The sequence below is a fragment of the Schistocerca gregaria genome, chromosome 1, assembly GCF_023897955.1.
Source record: "Schistocerca gregaria isolate iqSchGreg1 chromosome 1, iqSchGreg1.2, whole genome shotgun sequence".
Taxonomy (NCBI): domain Eukaryota; kingdom Metazoa; phylum Arthropoda; class Insecta; order Orthoptera; family Acrididae; genus Schistocerca; species Schistocerca gregaria.
The window spans coordinates 901,957,494-901,984,361 of NC_064920.1; the positions used below are offsets into that span (position 1 = coordinate 901,957,494).

At 44.0% G+C, this 26,868-nt stretch overlaps 1 protein-coding gene across 1 annotated transcript in view; it reads right to left on the minus strand.

Moving 5' to 3' along the window:
• LOC126280985 (E3 ubiquitin-protein ligase MARCHF3-like) overlaps positions 1-19,038 on the minus strand; it is a 94,177-nt gene extending 75,139 nt beyond the window's left edge. The window contains exon 1 of the mRNA XM_049979810.1: positions 18,683-19,038. Coding sequence (XP_049835767.1) covers positions 18,683-19,038 — 356 coding nt within the window. The remainder of the gene's footprint in view (positions 1-18,682) is intronic.
• Between the last annotated feature and the right edge of the window lie 7,830 nt (positions 19,039-26,868).

Consider the following 26,868-nt stretch of genomic DNA (forward strand, 5'->3'; position numbering starts at 1 on the left):
GAGACCCAGCATGAAGATGGACAGAGAATAGAGGACAGTACAACAGACGATGCAGTATCAGGAGAAATAGGACAGATAACGCACCATAACGAGGATAATGTACGTCAAGGCACAGAAAACGTAAGTCAGCATACGACAGAGGAGCAGGAAAGTAGAGACACAGTCGATGAGGATTCTAACTTCCGTCTTGAATATGTAGAACCCATAGTACAAGTAATCAAAGCTCCCTCACCACAGAGTACAAGGAATGCGAGCAGAAACGTGTCACCGCACAGTTGAATGCAATCGGTTGCGAACCAACACTTGGGCGAAAACACAGAGCTTAGGACGTCGGAAGAAAACGCAATAGGTCCCACCAATCTGGCAGAAATATTACGACAAATTACGGAAACCATGACAAGGCAAAATAAAGAAATAGCGAACCAAATTCAAATTCAGAATGCAGAAACCACGAGACAAATGCGTGAGATTAAAGAACAAAACAAAAAAATCTGTTACACCTAAGTTATATTGAAGACGAGGCCAAATAATCTCTAGAAGGGATAGGAAAATTAATAAGAGGTCACAATCAATTGAGAACAGACATTGACAAGGTACAAGCGGACGTACAAACATTGCCTAATGACACTCAGGACGAGATCAAAACATTACGTAACAACACCCACGGAGAAGTCAGGAAAATAGAGAAACAGATAAACGTATTACTAGAGAAGCAGCAGGTACAGCGCGTGAAATTGTTGAAAACAGTGTGTTACACAAAAGTATCACAAAAGCAGCGCTGAAAAGATATGATAACCGCACAGTCAAAATAGAAGAGCAAATGAAGCAACAATTTCATAAATTGCGAACAGTGTTGTTGCAAACCATTGAAGAGCACTGAGTCTGCAACCACATCCGTATCTGTAACAGCACAGGAAAAACAAGCAATTAACGAAGACATCATGCATTTTCGATTCCAATCACAGGCGGAAAATAACATACGTAAATCAGACAGCCTGCACCGCAAAAAGCTCGTTTCGAAATTCTTGATGAACAAACGGCACCACAAACAAATACAGAACCACAAATGTATGTTTCAAGACAGTTTGGATCGTGCAAAGGAAGCGGCAAGGCTAGGCAGACACGATACCGAACCAATACGTGACAATGGAGAGCCAGGTCGCGAAGAGTACAGTGCAATGCATTCAGCTACACGTTCACAACCGATGGAAGAAAATTATTGCGTACCACTCCAAAGATACTATGCAAGGGTAGGAGAAAGTTACAGTGGACAATATCCAATGGATCTACCACAACTGGAAAGAACGACGGGAGAAATGATCAGAAACAAGAGTGGCGAAGAATCGCGAATTTCATATGGAACTATAACGAAGTACGACAACAATCATTTCCTCACAGTCAGAAAATTTCTACACTTTCGAGAAGGAAACTCATTACATCCACGAACTTTTATTGATCAATTCCGAGTAGGATTACCAGAACACTGGACGCTAGCACACAAATTAGACTTTATATGTGCACACATGTCAGGAACAGTCGCAGAAACCATGCAGAATGTTGCAGCGACATGCCGATCGTACGAACATTTCAGAGAGAAGTTTCTCTCACGATACTGGTCCAGCGAAGCACAGAACAGAGTGAAGTAAGAATTATGACAGAACCCATATTTTGAAAATTCAGGAGAGAAGAGTCCCTTCACAACAGCAACACACACTTGCAAAGCCAACAAGGAATGACGAACAAAGCTGTACATCAAATACTTGCCCACATCCATCTCGCTCAATTCCATCATCTTCATGCAAAAACATTCGCCAACCTCATGACTAAACATTCATAGGATTGTGTGAATGTGTGAAATCAAATTATGTGATGTAGGAATTGTGCAAAAGAAACATGTGAGAAACTAAATAACTTAAGCACACCAGACAGCTAATAAACTACAAAATAACAGTAATTGACTATGGACCTAAGTAAAAAATAGACTATCGATAAAAATAAGTCATTAGTTCTGAAATGGACAGTATATAAAGAACAAAAGTAAGGCATAATAAACGATAAAACTATATGCAACTTATTTTCTTGGCATAAAAATAAGAGAATAACTATATTTTACTTATTTCCTCCTTATAAAAACAAAGAATAAAAAATTATCTTGTTGGATGTTTTCCCTTTTTTTATCATTTGTACCATTTGTTAGGATAATATCTCAATACTTATGTATGTATATTTCTTTGTCAAAGCAATTTTTGGAAATAATTGTTATTTGTTAGTGTAACAATGTTGACATGAGTGTATAGGAACAAAAACATTTTAATTGTACATGATATTTAGAAAATGTGTTAGGAATAGATTTTACTTAATTACTACATTTATAAAAAAAATATTTCTAAGAAAATCGATGTGAAAGACTCCTCACTTTCGATAGCAAAATTCTTAAAAAACGAACTTCACGCTCAAATAAAGAAAGAAAATAATTAAAAATAATAATTATAATAGCATTAAAATATTCTTCTCTTGTCAATATAAACAAATTTTTGAGAATAATGTGGAAGAATATAAAAATATAAATTAGTAATACAAACTAGCATAGAACCAGGATAACGTGGCTGAACAGTTGGCAAAAAAATTAGATAAAGGAATAATTTTTGACTGACTTAGACAATGATACAATCATTGCCTAACTTCATTGCAAAAATTAAGTACGAAGGTTGGTGATATGTTAGGTGTCAGGCAAATCCAGCTCCTTCCTTGAAAACCCTGACATGTTAAGCAAATCCAGTAGCATGTCACATAGCTACGAATAAATCGTGACATTAAATTAACAAAGTAATACGATCAATGAGTCAGCAAATGGAATACCATTGACTAACACAAGAACGCCTAAATGCATGTCATACCTTCCCACCATGAAACAGACGCAGTTCCGAGGGAAGAAACGAGAACAGAAGCCGTGAGCGGAACTGTCTTAAGCTAGAAGGACCTATGATAAGGAACGGACACCCACGTTGCCAGCCAACCACCAGGACCACCCCCCAGTCCACGTTTAACAGATAGAGCCCTCGGGAAGAACAGTATAGATCTTACGATAACACTAAAAGGGCCACACCAGCTACAAGTTTTAGCGTGAGGCTTTTTCGCGCCTCTGTTACGTTGCAAACGTTAAAAACATTGCCCCACCACGAAAAGTATAACGTTTCTCATTGGATAGACAGAATTTTTGTAGGCGGAGCTTAAGGTTAACATTGAGACCCTGATTGGTCAGATGAAAACACAGCCAGATAGCTTTTTTTAAACCAACTTCGGTAAATTGTAATAAGGAGAAGTTAGGAGGGAGTTGCTTCCGAGGCGTCGAGGTGCATGGAACTGTGCCGCCCGGCGCCCCCTGACGATGACCGACAAGGTAATGGACGCACGCGATGTCGCATTTTTGAGTACATAAGGCTTCTCTCAGAACTGCAGAAGTCTCATCTGTTACATCCCCTTTTTACGTAATACTAGTGTCGATCGTCAATTGAAGCTCATGGTATTCACATTAGCTATATAAGTTAAAATCTGAAATGCGATGATTTTCCTGTTACATGATTATTGAGAAGCCACATCAGCCACTGTAATTTACGACAAGTTAGATAAGTGATTAAAGATAATTGAGGGTCACTGTAGACCATTTTAATAGTTTTCTCTTTTGTGAAACTTAATTTAAACCTAGATTATAGATGTGATATGGCATAGGTCATCATTTGATCCATTGTAGAACTTGGAAACCCACTCAGGGAATATTCGTTCACATTTTTGTTGAACGCAGTTGGTTTTTGTCATCCTGTATTAAAATATTTCCTTTTATCAATAGTGCAATTTATAAACTATGTTGTGAGTAGAATAAAAATTCCAATCGTAAACTTAACTGCTTTTCGACGTTATTTTACCAGCTAACTAAAAATAGGAAAGCCTTGAACCCCTTCCACTAAATTTAGTTAGTATTACGATTATTTTACAGGGAGTGCAGTGGAGCTGACGCTGAAATCATTAAGTATTTTGTTATATCATCGCTAGTCTCACTGAACACTTCTGAACTCTACATGGCATGTGTGGTCTGACGTCTCCTTACCATCAAAAGGTCCCAGGTTCAAACTAGTCAATTCTCTAAAAAAACACGCGCAGAGCGTCGTTGCGCGAAAGTGGTAGGGAGAAACGTCTTAGAACAAACAGACACCACGCAGAATGTTAGAACTTAAGCCGGATTTCTTTCAAATAGGGGCATCCCAGACATGCACACATGAAAAGCATTCAGTTCAGTTCAGATTGGCAATAAAGATGTTAAGTCCCATAGTGCTCAGAGCCATTTGATTTAGCCGGATTTCTCCCTCCCCCTCCATTTTGAGCTCAGTGTACCATAAGCTAAGTGACACTTGTCAATATGTCTCTCTATGCTCAAAATTATACACACAGGTTGCTACTTACGAAGCTTTCAGGCTTCGCCTTCTACAGAATCTAAAAAAATTACAACGAATGTTACTTAGGTGTACGGGAAAAAGCAAATGTGGGGCATAATTCTGCTGTGGAAACTTCAGTAACTGAGGGAATAAAGCTCAGACAAATCCTTATCAACTCGGAACTCACTCCTTCCGGAGCTGTAAGGCGTGGCTAACGACGCGAAAATCTGCTGCCAGACAGCAGAGGAAACCTCGTCCTTATTCCCTGGTGGCGCCCCAGACGGCGCTCTTGAAAGCGGCGGGAAATCGTCCGCTCACTGTCCCCGCAGCGGCGCGGAGAGCTGCGGAGGTGGCTGGGAGGCAGTTTAGACGGCACGTGGGCGGCAATATCGCGGGGGCGGTCGTTAAGCCCCTCTGGCAGTTAAGGTGGCGGCTGCAACGGCGGCAGCGGTGGCTGCGGCTCAGGAGGCGGCAGTGTGAGGGGGCGTTGTTGGGGACGGCCGTCCGCTACGCTGCGCCGTCGCTCTGCTTCTACGCGTATAAACACTGCCGCTAGTTCCAGACTGTACGAGCTCCGGGAGACCGTCGGCGTAATGGATCATGCCGGCCTTGACTCTCAAAACTAGCGGACGCAGCAGTCGCCTTAATCACGACATTGTCATACAGCTGTGCACGCGTTGCCCTAAGACTCGTGAAGGGAAACAGCGTGACAGTTCCTAAATTACTAGCAGACCACTGAAGGGTGCTGGTAAGAAGCTCTGTCAGTCCCTACCCATTGTTTGTCACCAAGCGAGGTGGCGCGGTATTAAGACAGCGAGTACAAAGGGCAAGGAAGATCCACCAGATAAGGAGGCAGTGGTCACCTCCGTATTTATTAGTTACTAATCGAGGACTTTATCGAATGTGGGACCGTGATGTTATCCGTGCACCTGGGTACGATTACCCACTAATACGGTCGCATCGGGGAGACATATAATGTACGAAAAGCGAACGAAGGATCGCGGTTTCATGAGCAGAGGGGGAAAAAGTGCCAAGGGAAAAAAAACTCTGCGATAATCTCGTCGCGTGATAAGTGCAGTAACGGATTTCTCGCTATTTGCGACAGAGAGTCCAAAGGTGAGGTGGTTGTTACTTTCGGGTATCGTGTGAAATTCGGTATCGTTATCATAGCTTAGTTCGTCGTAAAGAGTGTGAGTCCTATCGTGGAGGGGTAGTGCTGGGCCAGCAACAGTATCTGTACCTGTAACAACAACGTTATTGATTGGTCGATTGGTCATAAATCGATTGCACCTGTAATGGTTTGTATGAGTTTAGTTTCCAGCACTGCTTCCCTGCGTTGCCGATTAGTCACCGAGTTTACAACCGGCGATGCCAGTTAGCTTTGTTGTGCTGCAGGGGTTCACCAGTATTTGCCATGCCCGTGTGTTGGTGCTACTCGTACGTGGTTAATTTTCCCCAACTGGAAGTCTTCTTGGATGGTTGTGTTTCCACCTATGGTGGTGATAAAAAGAAGTCTATAGACCTGACCTAGTAAAACAGATCGTCGTGTATCCGGAAGGCAAGCGAAAGGTCGACTTCGTTTTACTGAGAGAATGCTGGGAATGTGTATCTCGTCTGTAAAGGAGACATTTGTGCGACCCCATCTTGAGTACCACTCGAGTATTTGGGGTCCCCACTAGGTCGGTTAAAAGGAAGCTATCGAAGCAGCTGAAACGCTTGTTACTGGTAGGTTGATGAACACGTAAGTGTTGAAGAAATGCTCCTCGAATTCAAATGGGAATCCGAGGAGGGGATGAAACGTCCTTCTCGGGAAACACAATTGAGAGAGTTGGGAAAATTGTAATTTGCGATGGGCCGTAGAACGAAGTTACTGGCACGAACATCAACCTCGCAAAATCACCACGAAGACAAGGTAAGAGAAATCACGGCTCCTACGGAAGCATATACGCAGTCGTTTTTCCCTCGTTTCGTTTGCGAGTGAAGCAAGGTAAGGAATGATTTGCAATGGTACGAGGTATCCTCTACCACGCACCACATGATGGCTTGCGGTGTATGTTTGTAAATGTAGATGGTACACAACCTCACTATAGGAGCTTCTAAGGAAACAGTGATTACTACACAACGGGTTGATGGAAAAGCATAGGGGTAAAGACAAATTGGTGCAAAATGAAACGCGTATGGCTGCCAAAATGACAATACGTATGTCTCCAACGACTACTGTAGCGCAATCCTATAAAGACTTTTCTCACAAAACAGATAAACATTCTTGTCATATACAGAGTTCTGAATGGTTCAAAAGTTAGTTCCAGACGCTTACGAATGACGCAGAAACTGGACTTCATGGTAGGAAAGCAAAAGCAGAAATCCTGAAACTCTCAATCAAATATTTCTACACAAAGGAAGATACAGAAGAACTGCCCCAATTTAACTCTAGCGTTACTGAAAAAACTGGTGATACAGAAATTTTTGTCAGTGACGCTTATAAAAATCTCAAATCGTCAAAATTAAACAAAGGTACGGACCAATGGAATTTATTCAGAATATTCGCGTGTTTATCGCGTCTTTTAACCATAATATTCAACAGATCCCTTGAACGTTAATCTCATATCCAATAACAATCTGCATTTAGATAGATACTCAGCATGCCACTGTACAGTAAATGGTGAATGGTACATCGTACCAATATTATCAGTTTTCTTTCCTATTCGATTCGAGTACTGAACGAGGAAAACATTACAAACTGCATCAGTACACGCCCTAACCTCACGTATTTTTTTCTCTTCGTCCCTACGCGACATTTACACCACAGAAAAAAAAATCAGTACACACTTTTAGATGTTTTCAATTCATACAAGATTTAGTGTTGCAACAGTTCATATGAGTACATGAAATGATTACATTTACAGATCAATAACACAAGCTGTTGTGAGCCACCACATATCGGACCATGCTGAAACTTACATATTACTACGTGGTGTAGCCTTCACGGGCAGCAATATAAAAGCTCACTGCCATCCAGAGTCGATCGTACAGATGGTGAATACTGTCCTGGTATACGTTATGTCACGCCTGCTCGACCTGCAGTTCTATAAGAGTTGTTGGTTGGTGAGTCGCACGAATCACTTTTCGTCCTATCATACCCCACACGTGCTCGACTGGTGACAAGTCAGGTGACCGTGCTGCCGAGGGCAGCTGTTGCACGACTTGCAGAGCGCGTTGAATTTCAAGGCACTGTGTGGGCGAGCGTTATCCTGTTGGAACAGCACGTCACCTTGTTGCAAGAACGGCAGAATAACTGATCAAACAACATTTTGTGCCGGCCGTTGTGGCCGAGCAGTTCAAGGCGCTTCAGTCTGGAACCGCGTGAACGCTACTGTCGCAGGTTCGAATCCTGCCTCGGGCATGGATGTGTGTGATGTCCTTAGGTTAGTTAGGTTTAAGTATTTCTACGTTCTAGAAGACTGATGACCTCAGATGTTAAGTCCCATAGTGCTCAGAGCCATTTGAATCATTTGAAACAACACTCTGTACTTTCCGAGCACTGGTTAGCGTCCCCTATAGAAACATCTAAGATGAACGAGAATTGTAGCTCATCGCATCCTAGACCATACGGCCATGGTTGGGACCAGTGTTTCTTGGACGAACACACCCTACGAGACAGCAATCACCAGGTGTACGTCGCGCGTGCCAACGACTTCCACTCGCGTGCAGGAAGAATCTGCTTTCATCGCTAAATCGCACGGAGCGCTATTTCATATTCCAAGTAATCCTCTGACGGCACCAGGCGCGACGTGAAAATCGACGCTGTGGCGTGATTAGAAGACGGGCTGGAGGTGTGCATGACAGTGGTTCCACTAGTAATAACCGGTTTGCAACAGTTCGTGTTGAAACATCTGGGCTCACAAGCCCTCTTATCTGTGCTATGGTAGCTCTGCGACCTACCACTATTGCCATTACAATACGCCGATTCTGGCGGGCGTCTTTGGTGCGTGGACGTCTGAAACCTCGTCTACAGGTATGAGAATGTTCACTTGACCACTGATGCCAGCATCGTTGCACAACTGACGCAGCTCGTTCATATTCTGTGGCAATTTTCCGAAAGGACCATCCCGCTACTCGGAAGGCCGCAATTTGACACCTTTCAAACATTCTCAGCTGGCTGCAGAAAGCGTCTTCGTAACGTGGTTGCCTGCTTGCCTTACACGTTTGCACCACACTGAGCCTTCTGGCTTTGAGCGCTCTCTGTTAAACGGTAGACACAGATGGCGCTTTAGTAGCTTTGCCTCCGCTCTGCCTGTTGGCAGACGACAATGAAACCAATTTTTTATTTATTTATTCATTTTTTTTAATTACCGGCAGTGCACTTGGTGATAGCATAATGGTCGCACAGCTGTCGTCGAATACAGATTCTCTCAGTTTACCCAACAGGGTTCCTCGAGATCGAAGCTGTCTTTCTTCCACAGATCCCCTTTATCTCTTCCGAGCATCAGTGTTACCGCAAGGCTATATCGATCTATTATGATCCTAGAAATGCATCTCTCAATACGTTCGACGTCTCTTGTATTGGCTATGTGTTAAAGGCTCCAAACACTGGAAAAATAAAAAATAAAAATAAAAAAAATAAAAATAAAAAACTTGGCACATTAGAGTTTCGATTGTGATTTCCTTTGCAGTTGCTCCGCGCTTTCCCATAACGTGCCCAACGTATCCAAATCTTCCTCTCGGCGTCCCTAAAAGTGATTGTGTGTGATCGTCCCATCTCATACCGCTTCTTCGTACTAAGCCTAAACATTTATACAACGTTACGTTCTCAAGATGTTTATCACTCATCCCGTCGTCAGCTGCTATACGGCTCTTTTTCTGTGCTGTAGGCATTATCTTATATTTCCTCACATACGAGAGCTGCCATTCATTAGACCAAATATAAATTTTGTCCAATTCATTCCACAGTTCCTTAATAACGTCAAACGGCGGTACTTTCCTGTACACAATACACCGTAAGTGAACAACATTATGTTACACGTTCCTAGCTGTGTGTGTGTGTGGTGTGTGTGTGTGTGTGTGTGTGTGTGTGTGTGTGTGTGTGTGTGTGTCTGAATTCTTTCGATGTCAGTTGAGAAGTAGTCTGATAAATCGTTTAATGGTCAGTCCACGGATTTTTATCTCCAATTGATCACTTCTTCCACATCTGGCATTGTTTGTTGATGCGAAAAACGCACAGTTGGACCATGTTTCAAAGTCGAAGTTACACTGTAGATACTTCTACACTTGACTGGGTAATTACGAGGCGTGTTCAGTGTAAAATCTAACTGGAATTCCGTCGGAGACTGGTGCCCTAATCGCTTTAAGCAATTTTAATTGTTTTTCAGTACGAGGGGTGCTAATATCGATATCAGTCATTTGTGAGTCAATGCGGCAGTCAGACATTTTTGCGGCTGTATTCTCTATCACGAAAACATTTCTAAATGCGGAATGTATAATTCCTGTTTTCTGTATGCTGCCTTTAAGCCCCCCAGGTTAGCCGAGAGCGCTAATGCGCTGGCTGCCTGTTGAACTCGGATAGGTGCGCCGGCCCCGGATCGAATCCGCACGGGGGATTAACGACGAGGGGCTGTGCGCCGGCCAGCCTGGATGTGGTTTTTAGGCAGTTTTCCAGATCCCGCTAGGTGAATACATGGCTGGACCCCATGTCCCGCCTCAGTTACACGACACTCAGACATTTGAACACGTTCGCACTCTTCCATGGCTTACACTGGACGCAGACAGCTGGGGTAAACTACATCCTTCCCAGCGGGTACAGGGTGGCGACAGGAAGGGCATCCGGTTACCCACTGACACTAACATTGCCAAATCCGTAGTAACAGGACTGACCCCGAGTTGAAGTGGGACAAAGGCCCAGAAAATGATGTGTATTCTGGCTTTAGTTTCGACACCAGACGGATCTATGACGGTTAATGGAAGGTTTAGATCTATTCACTGACTTTATGTGTGACCAGAACTTTCTAGGATTTTCTGATAAACGTTTTGCCAAGGTTTGACAGTACAAATTATTGTTGGCTTCATGTGTGTCCCTTCTTATAGAAGCACATGTTGCTGTTGATTCTTCCATATCAGTGTCACCGCAATCTCTCTTGTAGCGACAGTGCACATACACCCAGCAGCAAAAATCAGACCATGTCGTAAAGAATAAAACACAGATCCTATACCAGTAGTTATAATCTAATACTGCTATCACCGTTTGGCGTTAGGAGCCATCAAATGAAAATGTAATGGATAATAATTTAGTTTAATGTAAACTACAAACAATGTGAAATACTCTAATAACGAAACGATGTAAGCCTAAATCCACGTAGTGCTTCGTCCTGATAAATAAATCTGTGGCGTTGATTATTACACAATAAATCTCTAAATAAATAAAAGGTGGAACTACTGACATAGATAAAAATTACATGTAATTTGCCATGCAACAGAAAAATAAATCGACAAGAAAAGATAACGTATTTCACGAATTAGTTATTTAAATAAAGTACATCTACGTGATTACTCTGCTATTCACAATAAAATGCCTGGCAGAGGGTTCAATGAACCACCTTCAAGCTGTCTCTCTACCGTTCCACTCTCGACTGGCGTGGGGAAAAACGAGCACTTAAATTTATCTGTGCTAGCCCTGATTTCTCTTATTTTATCGTGATGATCATTTCTTCATATGTAGATAGGTGCCAACAGAATGTTTGCGCAATCGGAGGAGAAGACTGGTGATTGAAATTTCATGAGAAGATCCCGTCGCAACGAAAAACGCCTTTGTTTTAATGATTGGTACTACAATTCACTTATTATGTCTGTGGCACTACCTCCCCTATTTCCTGATAATACAAGAAGATATTGTGAATAGATTTCTTAATAACGAAGAACATATAAAATTCCAAAACCATCTACTAAAGAGGGGTCGCAAAAGCTTTTCAGTTTAAATGAGGAAGTAAGTTTACCCTATATACCTCCTTTGGTAAAGCTTAAAAAGATATGGAGTAAAATTAGGTCTTTCAAGAAACATCCGTGAAATGAGCAAATATGACGGCTCACAGACAGATACAAAAAGAAGGCCCTCCATAATGCTTGCGAAGTATATGAACAGTGCAACGGGCAAAATACGCAGACAACATTCTCAAATGGCTTGTAAACTACCACGAAGCACGGTAGGAGCACACAGTTCGTAGCTAAGTTCATAAACTAGGACACAATGTCGTCTCTACAGGTTATCATTGGTATCACCAAGAAATAATTTCACGGAAAGTCTTCGGAGAAGTTATAGTATAATGCCAGTCACGTAATTTGTGGAAATACTGAGATCCGGTAAAGTAGAAGTAATGGCACAATATCTCAGAGCATCAACAGTAAGAGGACAGTTACTTTCCAATCAGCATACAAGGACAAATTCCCATCTCTAATTAGGTTAACAGAAAAAGATGTACAAGTAACTTATACTTACCGGTGATAACACTAAGTAAAGTAGATTAAGAACCTCGGCCGCAGTTCAAAATGCACGACTCACGGCCTTACCCGAACTTCCACATGTCGTCCACGCCTATGGTCGTGAATCGTGCATGGATAGTCAAATGGTAAGACGACTGCTCGCGATACGAAAGACATCCGGGTTCGAGTCCCGGTCTGGCACAAATTTTCATTGTCATTCCATTCTACAGCTGATGGTTGTCCTCATTCGCAATTGCGAATACATTTAATCTGTTTCATTACAGCAGTAGTCGCCGCAATGGCTCTGAGCACTATGGTACTTAACATCTATGGTCATCAGTCCCCTGGAACTTAGAACTACTTAAACCTAACTAACCTAAGGACATCACACAACACCCAGCCATCACGAGGCAGAGGAAATCCCTGACGCAGCCGGGAATCGAACCCGGGAACCCGGGCGTGGGTAGCGAGAACGCTACCGCACGGCCACGAGATGCGGGCTAGTCGCCGCAATGCCCGCTCCTTTGGACACGTATGCATTTCCAAAGGAACTCCAGAATAGCACAGCCGCAGAAATCGAATGTTACTCAATAGTCTGTCTAAGCTCGAATCTCTTAGTCACGCAGAGTAGCAAGCCATTTCATCCGACGGTGCTTCATTCATATCCCAAGCGTTACCTTTCACTGTGCTAGGACAACTACTTGGATTAAAAAAGCCAAATCAGCGTAATTTAAGGAACTTCGTTACTTTCCAGATGCGCCAAGAACCATCTGCAACTTCCAAGCGGACTGCACTTTAAATACAACAAATGAGGCCAGTACTATAGACACAATGATATTTGCTGGCCAAAGGATATTGTAAACTAAGAAATGTAATTAATTATTAAAATCGTCCCCAACTGTACGCACTAAGTTATGTTGCAGTTAAGCATTAATCTGTTCTCTGGAACCCATATGCTTATGATACGAACTGCCTTATTACCTAGATCATTTACATTATATTGCACGTTTTTCGTAACAACGCTAGTGTATAAAGGGCGATCAAAAAGTTTCTGTTTGAGGGCGGATATGCAACGCATCGTGACGCAGATGCTGGTATGAAAGCACTGTCGTGTACACTGAGGTGACGCAAGACATGGGATAGCGATATGCACATGAACATATTTCGGTAGTAGCGCCTAAACAAGGAACGGGGGGGCAGTGCATTGGCCGAACCTTCATTTTACTGAGGTGATTCATGTGAAAATGTTTCCGACGTGATTACGGCCGCACGACGGGGATTAACAGACTTTGAACGCTGAATGGTGGTTGGAACTTGAAGCTTGGACATTCCACTTAGGGAATCGTTAGGGAATTCAATATTCCATGGTCCACAGTGTCAGGAGTCAACTGAGAATACCAAATTTCAGGTATCAATCAACTCACACCACGGACAGCACAACGGCCGACGGCCTCCATTTAACGACAGGGAGCAGAGTTGTCAATACTAACAGACAAGCAACACTGTATGAAATAACTGCAGACACAATACTGGATTTAAGACGAACGAATGTGAAGAAATATTGCGACGGAATTTGGCGTTAATGGGCTGTATCAGCAGACGACCGACGCGAGTGCCTCTGCAAACAGTGCCTGAAACGCCTCTCTTGGGCTTGTTTTAATAACGGCTGGACCATAGACGACTGGGAAACCGTGGCCTGGTCAGATGAGTCCGATTTCAGTTGGTAAGGTTCTAGTGTGGCCAAGACCTTACGAAGTCATTGACCCAGTTGTCAATAAGATACTGTTCAAGTTGGTGGTGGCCCCATAATGATGTGGACTCAGTCCTCGGGTCAGATGGAACAGTTCATTGACTGGAAATACACTCCTGGAAATTGAAATAAGAACACCGTGAATTCATTGTCCCAGGAAAGGGAAACTTTATTGACACATTCCTGGGGTCAGATACATCACATGATCACACTGACAGAACCACAGGCACATAGACACAGGCAACAGAGCATGCACAATGTCGGCACTAGTACAGTGTATATCCACCTTTCGCAGCAATGCAGGCTGCTATTTTCCCATGGAGTGGAACGGCTTGCCATGCCATTTCCACCTGGCGCCTCAGTTGGACGAGCGTTCGTGCTGGACGCGCAGACCGCGTGAGACGACGCTTCATCCAGTCCCAAACATGCTCAATGGGGGACAGATCCGGAGATCTTGCTGGCCAGGGTAGTTGACTTACACCTTCTAGAGCACGTTGGGTGGCACGGGATACATGCGGACGTGCATTGTCCTGTTGGAGCAGCAAGTTCCCTTGCCGGTCTAGGAATGGTAGAACGATGGGTTCGATGACGGTTTGGATGTACCGTGCACTATTCAGTGTCCCCTCGACGATCACCAGAGGTGTACGGCCAGTGTAGGAGATCGCTCCCCACACCATGATGCCGGGTGTTGGCCCTGTGTGCCTCGGTCGTATGCAGTCCTGATCGTGGCGCTCACCTACACGGCGCCAAACACGCATACGACCATCATTGGCACCAAGGCAGAAGCGACTCTCATCGCTGAAGACGACACGTCTCCATTCGTCCCTCCACTGGAGGCGGCCTGCACGATGTTGGGGCGTGAGCGTAAGACGGCCTAACGGTGTGCGTGACCGTAGCCCAGCTTCATGGAGACGGTTGCGAATGGTCCTCGCCGATACCCCAGGAGCAACAGTGTCCCTAATTTGCTGGGAAGTGGCGGTGCGGTCCCCTACGGCACTGCGTAGGATCCTACGGTCTTGGCGAGCATCCGTGCGTCGCTGCGGTCCGGTCCCAGGTCGACGGGCACGTGCACCTTCCGCCGACCACTGGCGACAACATCGATGTACTGTGGAGACCTCACGCCTCACGTGTTGAGCAATTCGGCGATACGTCCACCCGGCCTCCCGCATGCCCACTATACGCCCTCGCTCAAAGTCCGTCAACTGCACATACGGTTCACGTCCACGCTGTCGCGGCATGCTACCAGTGTTAAAGACTGCGATGGAGCTCCGTATGCCACGGCAAACTGGCTGACACTGACGGCGGCGGTGCACAAATGCTGCGCAGCTAGCGCCATTCGACGGCCAACACCGCGGTTCCTGGTGTGTCCGCTGTGCCGTGCGTGTGATCATTGCTTGTACAGCCCTCTCGCAGTGTCCGGAGCAAGTATGGTGGGTCTGACACACCGGTGTCAATGTGTTCTTTTTTCCATTTCCAGGAGTGTAGTTATGTTAGGCTACTTGGAGACTATTTGTTGCCATTCGTGGACTTCATGGTCCCAAAAAACTATGACACTTCTATGAATAGAGAAGCGCTATGTCACTGGGTCACAATTGTTCGCGATTTGTTTGAAGAACATTCTGGACAGTTCGAGCAAATAATTTGGTCACACGTATGACCCGTTATGAATCCCATAGAAGATTTATTGGACATAATCGAGAGGCTAGTTTGTGCACAAATGCACAATACTGCACCAGCAGCACTCTCCAATTATGGACGGCTGTAGAGACCGCATGGCTGTTTCTGCTAGGGACTACCAGTTCAGCCGATGCCACGTCGAGCTGCTGGACTAAGCCGGGCAAAAGGAGGTCCGACACGATATTAGGAGGTATCCCATGGCCTTGTCATCTCAGTGTAAGCGAGGGATTAGTGTGGCATTCACGTCCTTCCGACGTGCTTGCGATAAATGTGGAAACGTGAACCATTACGACGTTATTAACAAAAGCGCGTAAACAGGAGCAATTTGTTGTTATTCTTTTCTTGTTTGCCGAAGGATAAACACTGCTAGACATTCATCAGAGAAGGAAGAATGCGTACGAGGCAGCAGGTCTGCCGAAAACCACTGTTGTAAAATGGAGTGTGGCATGGCGTGGTGCCCTTCATAACGCACGACCCCATAACGCAGAAGACACTCGAGCACCCACCTTATGATTTTGATCTTTCACCATGCGATTCTCACGCCTTAATCCCATAAAAAGTACTTGAACGGTCCATGATTCCTGTTGGACGAACATTTTCAGCAGGCAGATCAAAATGTCTGAGCACTATGGGACTCAACTTCTGAGGTCATTAGTCCCCTAGAACTTAGAACTAGTTAAACCTAACTAACCTAAGGACATCACACACATCCACGTCCGAGGCAGGATTAGAACCTGCGACTGTAGCGGACTCGCGGTTCCAAGCAGGCAGGTACGGACTTCTTCACGCAGCAGGACATGCTATTTTACCAGACGGCTAACTTCAACCTGGTGCGTCGGTGGGATGATTGCCTCAATAGTCACGGGGATTTTGCTTGATTGGAAAACCCATTCCGGACTTTACGGCCGTGGAACGGAAACTTTTTGACAGCCCCTTATGCGAAAAGAAAAACAAATTGAATCGTCTACTCTGGGTGGTGCCAGATCACTGATCTACAGGGCGTCTCACGAGGAATGTTTAATTTTCAGGGTTATGATCGGAACGCTCATTCTAAACAAAAGGTCAACTAAATATAGGCTCTAAAATGTACATCTTAAGTGTTATGAACACTTCTTCATCTTCGATACCATGAAACACTTCTCTTTTACAGTAACCCCTTTGCTTCCCAAAACAAGAAAAAAAAGTCTAGCTAACATAAGCTATAAGATACTTACCTTTAGAACTATGAGCCCTTGTTCAATAGATGAAATGTGTTTCACAGTGACGAATATGAAGAAGTGCTAAATTCAGAGCTCATATTTGCCAGACTTTTTTGCTGCAAATGATTCTTCCTGCCACATGACTAGATACTAACCATTCCTCCTGGGATACCCTGTGTACAAAGAAAAGCAATGAAAGCAAAGGATCCAGAACAGGGCCCTGACGTACAATCCACATTACATGACACCATTCGGATTAAAATCTTTCCCCTGTTTGTTGACACTGGAGGACCATATTCTGCTTCCTGCTTTCGTGATAAGAAATGCACCACGGCTAAAATTCCTCCCTAATCCTATAATGTTTCAACTTACGCAAAGGTTCACACAATTAAATGCTTACAAAATTGAATTACTTACTACTTCGACCTATCACTTAGCCCTGCTACTGCCTCACAATAAATTGCAGTTTCTGTGGCTACTCCTTTCGTGAAGCCAGAATCTTGTTGTTGCTGTTGTTGTTGTTGTTGTCTTCACTCCTGAGACTTGTTTGATGCAGCTCACCATGCTACTCTATCCTGTGCAAGCTTATTCATCTCCCAGTACCTACTGCAACCTACATCCTTCTGAATCTGCTTAGTGTACTCATCTCTCGGTCTCCCTCTACGATTTTTACCCTCCACGCTGCCCTCCAACGCTAAATTTGTGATCCCTTGATGCCTCAAAACATGTCCTACCAACCTATCCCTTCCACTAGTCAAGTTGTGCAACAAACTCCTCTTCTTCCCAATTCTGTTCAATACCTCCTCATTAGTTATGTGATCTACCCATCTAATCTTCAGCATTCTTCTGTAGCAACACATTTCGAAAATTAATATTCTCTTCTTGTCCAAACTAGCTATCGTCCATGTTTCACTACCAAACATGGCTACACTCCATACAAATATTTTCAGAAACGACTTTCTGACACTTCAATCTATACTCGATGTTAACAAATTTCTCTTCTTCAGAAACGCTTTCCTTGCCTTTGCCAGTCTACATTTTATACCCTCTCTACTTCGACCACCATCAGTTATTTTGCTCCCCAAATAGCAAAACTATTTTACTACTTTAAGTGCCTCATTTCCTAATCTAATTCCCTCAGCATCACCCGACTTCATTCGACTACATTCCATTATCCTCTTTTTGCTTTTGTTGATGTTCATCTTATATCCTTCTCTCAAGACCCTGTCCGCTCCATTCAACTGCTCTTCCAAGTCCTTTGCTGTCTCTGACAGAATTACAATGTCATCGGCGAACCTCAAAGTTTTTATTTCTTCTCCATGGATTGTAATGCCTACTCCGAATTTTACTTTTGTTTCCCCTACTGCTTGTTCAATACACAGATTGAATAACATCTGGGAGAAGCTACAACCCTGTCTCACTCCCTTCCCAACCACTGCTTCCGTTCCATGTCCCTCGACTCTTATAACTGCCATCTGGTTTCTGTACAAATTGTAAATAGCCTTTCGCTCCCTGTATTTTACCCCTGCCACCTTCAGAATTTAAAAAAATGGTTCAAATGGCTCTGAGCACTATGGGACTTAACATCTGTGGTCATCAGTCCCCTAGAACTTAGAACTACTTAAACCTAACTAACCTAAGGACATCACACACGCCCGAGGCAGGATTCGAACCTGCGACTGTAGCAGTCGCGCGATTCCGGACTGAGCGCCTAGAACCGCTAGACCACCGCGGCCGGCCTTTCAGAATTTGAAAGAGAGTATTCCAGTCAACATTGTCAAAAGCTTTCTCCATGTCTACAAATCCTAGAAGCGTAGGTTTGCCTTTCCTTAATATTTCTTCTAAGATAAGTCGTAAGGTCAGTATTGCCTCACGTGTTCCAACATTTCTACGGAATCCAAACTGATCTTCCCCGAGGCCGGCTTCTACCAATTTTTGCCATTCGTCTGTATAGAATTCTTGTTAGTGTTTTGCACCCGTGACTTATTAAACTGATAGTTCTGTAATTTTCACATCTGTCAACACCTGCTTTCTTTGGGATTGGAATTATTATACTATTCTTGAAGCTCTTAGACAACAAATAACGTGTACTGACATGAGCCACTTAGGCTATGAGTCCGGCAGTGCATACCAACCACGTGGGAAGCAAGGCTTACCTCTTGTCAGCTTGCTCACGGATCCAGACACTGACAGACGGCAGCACGGAGTAGCGCCTGGTGAGCTGCACTCGGTAGCTGAAGCCGCAGAGCTCGCAGCGCGTCTTCTGCGCCGCGTCGAGCCACCTCTCGAGGCAGCGCAGGTGCGTGCAGCCCATGGAGCCCTTGCAGTGGCACAGAGACAGCAGTTTGCCCGCCTTCTCGCCCTCGTAGCAGATGCGGCACAGCGGCAGCTCCAGGCCGTCGTCTTCGTCGTCGCCGTCCGGTCCGCCCTGTCCTGGTGCAGACAAACGACCCCTCGTCTTTTCGCCGCCAGTTGAGTCTCTCGCTACTGGACAGCAACAGATGGCGTGCATTACGTGTGCGTACCTACAACAAATGCTCTTATCTCGCTCGCCAAGAGCTGCCATTGTTATTACTGCTTGTAACAGACAATATCGTCTGTTCTTAACCACTGCTGAGAACTAATACACGTATCTCGAAGAAAATTACTTTGCTATTGACAGACGTTAGTGTGTTCACGGAGTAGCTGATTAGACGTGCCATTCTGTCGATATAAACCACACTGTGTTTGGTACTTCCTTTCCCTTCCACCTCTTATAAATACCGTCCCCTGGCTAGACTCTGCATGTAGCGGGTGGTTATAATTAAAATGCAGCTATTTAGAGAGGCAACGGCCTTGCTGCAGTGGATACACCGGTTCCCGTGAGATCACCGAAGTTAAGGGCTGTCGGGCGTGGTCGGCACTTGGATGGGTGACCATCCAGGCCGCCATGCGCTGTTGCCATTTTTCGGGGTGCACTCAGCCTCGTGATGCCAATTGTGGAGCTACTCGACCGAATAGTAGTGGCTTCGGTCCAGAATACCATCATAACGACTGGGAGAGCGGTGTGCTGAACCCACGCCCCTCCTATCCGCATCATCCACTGAGGATGACACGGCGGCCGGACGGCCCCGGTAGACCACTCGTGGCCTGAAGACGGAGTGCTATTTACTGAGGCCCAGTGTGGGCTATAATTATCGTATGGCAGCGAAACTTAGTAGATATGCTAATGCATTAATAAAGAACCAGTCTGCTTTGGAAAACCATAGTTCTAGTTTTGGCCACCAGGTGGACATCTGGCATTGTACAGCGTGTATTGGGTGTCCCTAGTGCTCATATTGAACAAATTGTGTACGTGGTGGTCAATAATAAAATCAACATTATGCCTTTGTCACTTGTTTGGCCTGTTCTGCTCAAGTCCTGTTCCCAATCCATTACATATAGAAACATTTCTGTATGTGTATGTTGCATTCACAGTGCCATATATGCATCTCATAGCAAAAATTAAAACTAATTATTTTCCACCATAAATTGCTTTCGCTTTAACACCTTAAAATATCCAACAAGTTTCACTACCATACAATAGTTACTGCTCACACTGGGTCTCTGCCATTAATTACATTGTAATTATAACCACCCATATATATATTAGTCATAACACATACGAAAATTAGCCTCCTAATCAATCGTTCATTCAGGCACTGTCGTTTGTTGGTAGTCTCGTTGTGATTCCAATTTTGGCTCCCAGGTGCAAACCTGACGCTGTAATAGTAAGAAAACGTGCTGAAATGTTTCCATATGTAACAGATTAGAACAGAATATTGGCAGTTAAGGTCAAAGAAGGGAAAGAGGCGTAATGTTGATGTTATTCCTAACAGCCTCTTACACAATTTTTTTCAATACCAGCGTCGGAGACGTTGAAGAGATCCTGTACAGTGCCAGATTTGCACCTGGTGGTCAAAATGGGAACGCATTAGAATATACTGTATTTGTATTTATGCTTCCACATGATAATTTAAGCCTACACTGGTACTCTGTGGGTAGTTGCACTTCAGCTATAACCATAATACTGCAATACACATGCACATCCAAAGGAATAGGCACTGCGGCGGTTACAGCTGTTATGACACACATTAAATGTATTGGCAGTTACAAATACGAACAACCCTCAACTGTATGTGGGACCGACGACAGTGAAAATTTCCCGCTATAAGAGGGCGCTCGCCTTAACGGTTTGGCCATCCATGCACGACACACAAGTCTGTTCCCTGGTCTACCGTTAACATACAATGACAAGCAAAAAAGTGAAACACTTAGAAGTGAAGAAGGAAACGAAATAAACCTTCACTGATTTTGAGGGCGTTTGTGATTTTATTTCAGTGGTAAAAAAAATCGAAACAGCCTTACAAGAAACTTGGCAGCTACCTCTCCCCTAGATGAAAACCCCGATTCGATTGGGAAGAGTGTCATAAAGTCGTTGTATCCTGTGATGAGACAAGTTGGTCTACAGCTGTTGTAACTGGGTGCTGATATCCTGGATACTGTCACTGAGATGGAGCTGACGCACTAGCTAGTCCCACACAGGTTCTACAGGGGACAGATCTCTTGATGTTGCTGGACTCGGGAGTACCACAACATCACGCAGAGACATGTGCTAAGTGTGGACTGACCTACTGAAAAATGGCAACATGATACTGTAGCCTGATATGTATCGCATAAGGGCGCAGGCTGTCTGTGACGTACCAATTTCCCATCAGACTTCCCTCAATCACTACCAGCTGTGCCCCAACACTTATGTCTACTATCTATTTATGCTGTCGGCTTGTAATTACCACTATGTGCTTTAAAAACAATTAACAGAATTTGTACAGGTTGTGACATACCCGCAGAAAGCCTCCACCGACGGGGAAAGGCTTCATCTCCTCAATGTGACCGTGGCAATGAACGTAATACCACCAAACAGAACGTAACAAGCTGCATAATACTAGCCTAACCTAAAAATCTAGAAGATTTCTTTGAAGTGGCAGAGACAACTCTTGAATAGATTGGAAAGTTACACATTAATTTGTAGCTTTAGTCTAAAGAAAGCGTCTTTGACTAGTAATCAAAACGTACTCTGTCCCTGGCTCGAATCCCACCACTGCTTACATTTTAAACTAAAGTCATCAGCATTCGTGGCTGAAGACTTCCGGCATGAGGTGTTACCCTCATTCTGCCAAAGGCATTGAAAAAGGGGATGGAGAAGCGGACAGAGGTTCAGAGCACTCTTTTGTCCTAGGCTGGGAAACTGCCCGAGAGGCGGAAGAATCAGCAATGATCAAAGACATGAGGATGCAAATGAAAATGGAAACCACTGCATTACAGACACATAATGTGTATCCATAGGACATGCAGCCTGTATTTGAAAAAGTGTCATGATGATCTCTCCATTGGCAAAAGATTCCGCTCTAGTCCTCATTGGGACACTGGGAGTGGAGTGCCTAGGGGGAGGTGACCATGATAAAAGATCGAATAACGAACGAGAGGATAATATTCTACGCGACAGGGCGAGGGATGTCGGAATTTTGAATGTGCTAGGGAAGCTAGAAAATCTGAGAAGGGAAATGATAGTGCTCAGTCTAGATATAATGGGGGTAACTAAATTGAAATATAAAGAAGAAAAGAATTTTTGGTCTGAGTAGTGTAGGGAAATATCAATGTTGTTGTTGTTGTTGTTGTTGTTGTGGTCTTCAGTCCTGAGACTGGTTTGATGCAGCTCTCCATGCTAATCTATCATGTGCAAGCTTCTTCATCTCCCAGTACCTACTGCAGCCTACATCCTTCTGAATCTGCTTGGTGTATTCATCTCTTGGTCTCCCTCTACGATTTTTACCCTCCACGCTGCCCTCCAATACTAAATTGGTGATCCCCTGATGCCTCAGAACATGTCCTACCAACCGATCCCTTCTTCTAGTCAAGTTGTGCCACAAACTCCTCTTCTCCCCGATTCTATTCAATACCTCCTCATTAGCTATGTGATCTACCCATCTAATCTTCAGCATTCTTCTGTAGCACCACATTTCGAAAGCTTCTATTCTCTTCTTGTCTAAACTATTTATCGTCCATGTTTCACTTCCATACATGGCTACACTCCATACAAATACTTTCAGAAATGACTCTCGGAAATATCAAAAACAGCAGAAATTGGTGTAACTGGAATAGGATTCATTATGAATAGGAAAGTAGGATAGAGAAAGTGTTATTGTGAACAGTTTAGTGATAAGTGTTGTTCTCATGAGAGTCAACAACAAACCAATGCCGCCAACGATGCTGCAGGTACAAAAGCTAAGTTGCAAACAGAAAATGAAGAGTTTTGTAAAAAGTATATGAGGGTAATGGAAGAGTAATTCAGTACGTAAAGAGAGCTGAAGATCTAATAGTTATGAGGATTTGCAGTGCGGTTATAGGGAAGGAGTAGAAGAAAGGGTCACGGGAGAATGTGGGCTTGGTAGTAGAAATGAGAAATAAGAAAGACAAACTGGATTATCCAACAAGTTTCATCTAGTAATAGCAATCTTTTCAAGAGTCACACGAGGAGGAGATATGCTTGGAAAAAGCCGGAAGATAAGGGAAGATTCCAGTTAGATTTCGTCATGTCCAGAAAGAGATTTCGAATCAGATATTGGATTGTAAGACACATCCAGGATCAGATATAGACCTAGGTCTCAATTCAATAATGATGAAGAGTGGATGAATCTGAAAAAGTTAGCCAGGAGGAATCAATGGGCAAAGAAGCGAGATACGGAAACAAACTTGAACAAAAAAAGCGCAGCACCACGAAGGAGTGTTTGGAACCTCACGGAAATCGATAGATGTGATGTAAATATACAAACAAATGATTACAGTTCCAGAAAATCGTAAGATTTTCTCAGGAGAAAGAGTTTAACAAACTGAGCAAGTCAATAACGCGTAGGTCCACCTCTAGCCATTATGCAAGCAGTAACTCGGCTTGGCACTGATTGACAGACTTGTTGGATGTCCTCGTGAAGGATATCGTGCCATGTCTGTCGAATTGGAGCATTAAATAATCAAAACCCCGTTATGATTGGGGGTCCCAGCCAATAATGATCCAAACGCTCTCAATTGGGGCGATCTGGTGACCTTGCTGACTAATGTATGGTTTGGTAAGTATGAAGACAAGTGCGGGCGGACATTAGCTTGCTGAAATGTAAGACCTGGATAGTTCTTCGTGAAGGGAAAAGAACGGGCCATAGAATGTCGTCGGCGTACCGCTGTGTTGCAAAGATGCCACGGATGACAACCAAAGGAGTCCTGCTACGAAAATAAATGGTGCCCCAGACCATCAGTCTTGATTGTCGGACACTATGGCGAGCGACTATCAAATTTGTATCCTGCCACTGTCCAACTCGTCTTCAGAAAGTCCTTCGCTGATTAGCGACACTCATAGATGAAGACAACATCACCCCATTCAATGACAGTGCAGGACGAAGGCGTGTCTGGAGACATAGCAGACAGTGTTGGGATGCCAGGGTGGTGGACTTCCTCTATACGGCCTAACAACCAAGAATGAAGGAATGGAGACATAGCAGACAGTGTTGGGATACCAGCGTGGTGGACTTCCTCTATACGGCCTAACAACCAAGAATGAAGGAATGAAATCATTTGGTTGAAACTTGTTGGCAGGTTAAAACTGTACGCCGGACGAGACTCGAATTCGAAGCCATGCCTTTCTCTGGAAAGTGCTCTACTCGAGTTCGCGTCCCGGTCCGACATACAGTTTTAATCTACCAGGAAGTTTCTTATCAGCGCACACAACGTTATAGAGTGAAAATTTCATTCTGGAATCCTTTGGCTGTCATCCGCAGCGTCTTGCAGCACAACGATACGTCGATGATATTCTACGCCCCGTTTTGTTGCCCCTCTTGGTGAGTCATGATGGGCTTACATTTCAGAAAGATAAGCCACATTGCACGCTTGTCTTCGTGCATTTCAAAACGTACTTTGACCACCAAGGTCGCCGGATCTCTCCTCAATTGAGAACGTTTGGAGCATTATGAACTGGGCCTTCAGCCACCTCGGGATTTTGACGATCTAAAGCGCCAATTGGACACAGTTTGGTACGATAACCGTCAGGAGGATATCCAGCAAATCTGTCAAGCAAAGTCAAGCTGATTTACTTCTTACACAAAAGGCAGAGGTAGACCGACGTGTTATTTACATGCTTAATTAGTGAAGCTCTTTCTCTAAAATGTTCATTGAAATTTTCTGTAATTGTAATCATTTGTTTGTCTACACATGTACAACACATCTACCGATTTCCGCCCCTTGTTTTTTTTTAGAATTTGTCTCGAAATTCTCTAAGGATATAGATACTGCGGTAATGAGTAGCTCAGTAGCCAGTTCAGTTGAAGAGGCAGTGGACATAGGTCTGTTCAAAAATTTCAGAACAGTCGTAATTTCGCACCAGTGGTGTGTTGGAGTGAAATTCAGTTGGTGTCCCTGCACAGTCCTGTGTTTAATGCGTAACTGCTCGAAGTTTCATTGGTGTATGTCTTTTAGTTATTGTCCATTGATATATTGTGTAGACCGTTGTGTCACACAGTTGTCTGCAGCTCGTGGTCGTGTGGTAGCGTTCTCGCTTCCCGCGCCTGGGTTTCCGGGTTCGATTCCCGGCGAGGTCAGGGATTTTCTCTGCCTCATGATGACTGGGTGTTGTGTGACGTCCTTAGGTTAGTTAGGTTTACGTAGTTCTACGTTCTAGGGGACTGATGACCTTAGACGTTAAGTCCCATACTACTCAGAGCCATTTGAACCATTTTTTGTCGCACAGTTAGCGAATTTCCAGATGCCAGAGAAGAGGAGCAATGTGTCTGCATTAAATCTTGCATGAAACTCGAGGAAACCTTCACAGAGACCCACCAAATGAGACAAGAGCTGCACGGTGACGAGTGCTTAAGCCGCACTCTATGTTACGAATGGCTCACACGGTTTAAAAATGACCTCACGGAAGTTAAGGATGATCCTCGTTCGGGACGCCCATCGGCGTCTACCGACGACGCTCATGTCGGGAACGTCGACGAAATTGTACGTGGCAGTCGAAGACTGACTGTTCCATAAATTGCAGAAGAATGTAACATGTCAGTTGGATCATGTCAAGAAATCCTTACACAGCATTCTGTAATGGATAGTGTTAACATCAAATTGATCCCACGGCTCGTGAGTCAAGACCAGAATGTCATTCGCCTTTGGATCGCGCAAATGAGGACGTAATGTTCCTTAAGAAAATCATAATCGGTGATGAGACGTGAGTCTATGTTTATGATGTTGAGACCAGGGTTCAGTCTTCACAATGGCTCGGGAAAGTTTCTCCAAGATCAAAAATAACAAGCCAGGTCAAATGTCAAAGCCACGCTAATAGTTTTCTTTGACTTCGAAGGATTAGTTCATCTTGAATTCATGCCACAGGAACAAACTGTTAATCGATGGTATTATCGGGACATGTTTCGACGCCTGCGAGAAAATGTGAGAAGAAAACGGCTTGAAATGTGGTGAGACAATTTATGGCTCTTACATCACAGTAACTCACCCGCACATTCATCCCTGTTGGTGCGCGACTACTGTACAAAAAACGAAATCGCAGTTCTGTCTCGTCTTCCGTACCCTTCAGACCTGGCCCCTGGGGGCTTTTTTTATTTCCATAGTTGAAAACCCCGTTAAAAGGACGAGTATTTACAACGATAGACGAGATAAAAGAAAAAAGAAAATTGGCAGGCGGCGCTCCGCGCGATGCAGCAAGACTGCTTCCGGCATAAGAAACGGCGTTGGGAGTGGTGATCAAATGCAGAGGAGAATATTTCGAAGGAGATCCCGCACAGTAAATAAAAGGTCAACGTAGAAAAATATTGTGCACAAAGTTCTGGAATTTTTTGAACAGACCTGGTATCTAAAAGAACAATCACAGAGAGAAAATAGGTAACTACGAAGAAACCATTGGTAACAAAAGACATACTTCAGTTGGTTGACGAAGGAAAGAAATAAAAAGAAAAGGTTCAGGTCGATTCAGGAACTCCGAAACGCAAATCACATACGAATGAAATTAATAGGAAATTCAGGGAAACTAATGGGAAATGATTGTATGAAACATGTTAAGGAATCGAAAAATAAAAATTGTCGAAATGACTCTGACAACACTTAGAAAAGGCAAAACAAACTACGGGGAAATTAAAAGCAAGGGCTTTAACATTTAGTGAGCAATAGTAATTCCACTGTTAAATGCAGAGGAGAGAGCAGATGGGTGGAAAGAGTACACTGAAGGCCTCTGTGAGGAGGAGGATTTATCTAACGACGTGACAGAAGAAAACAC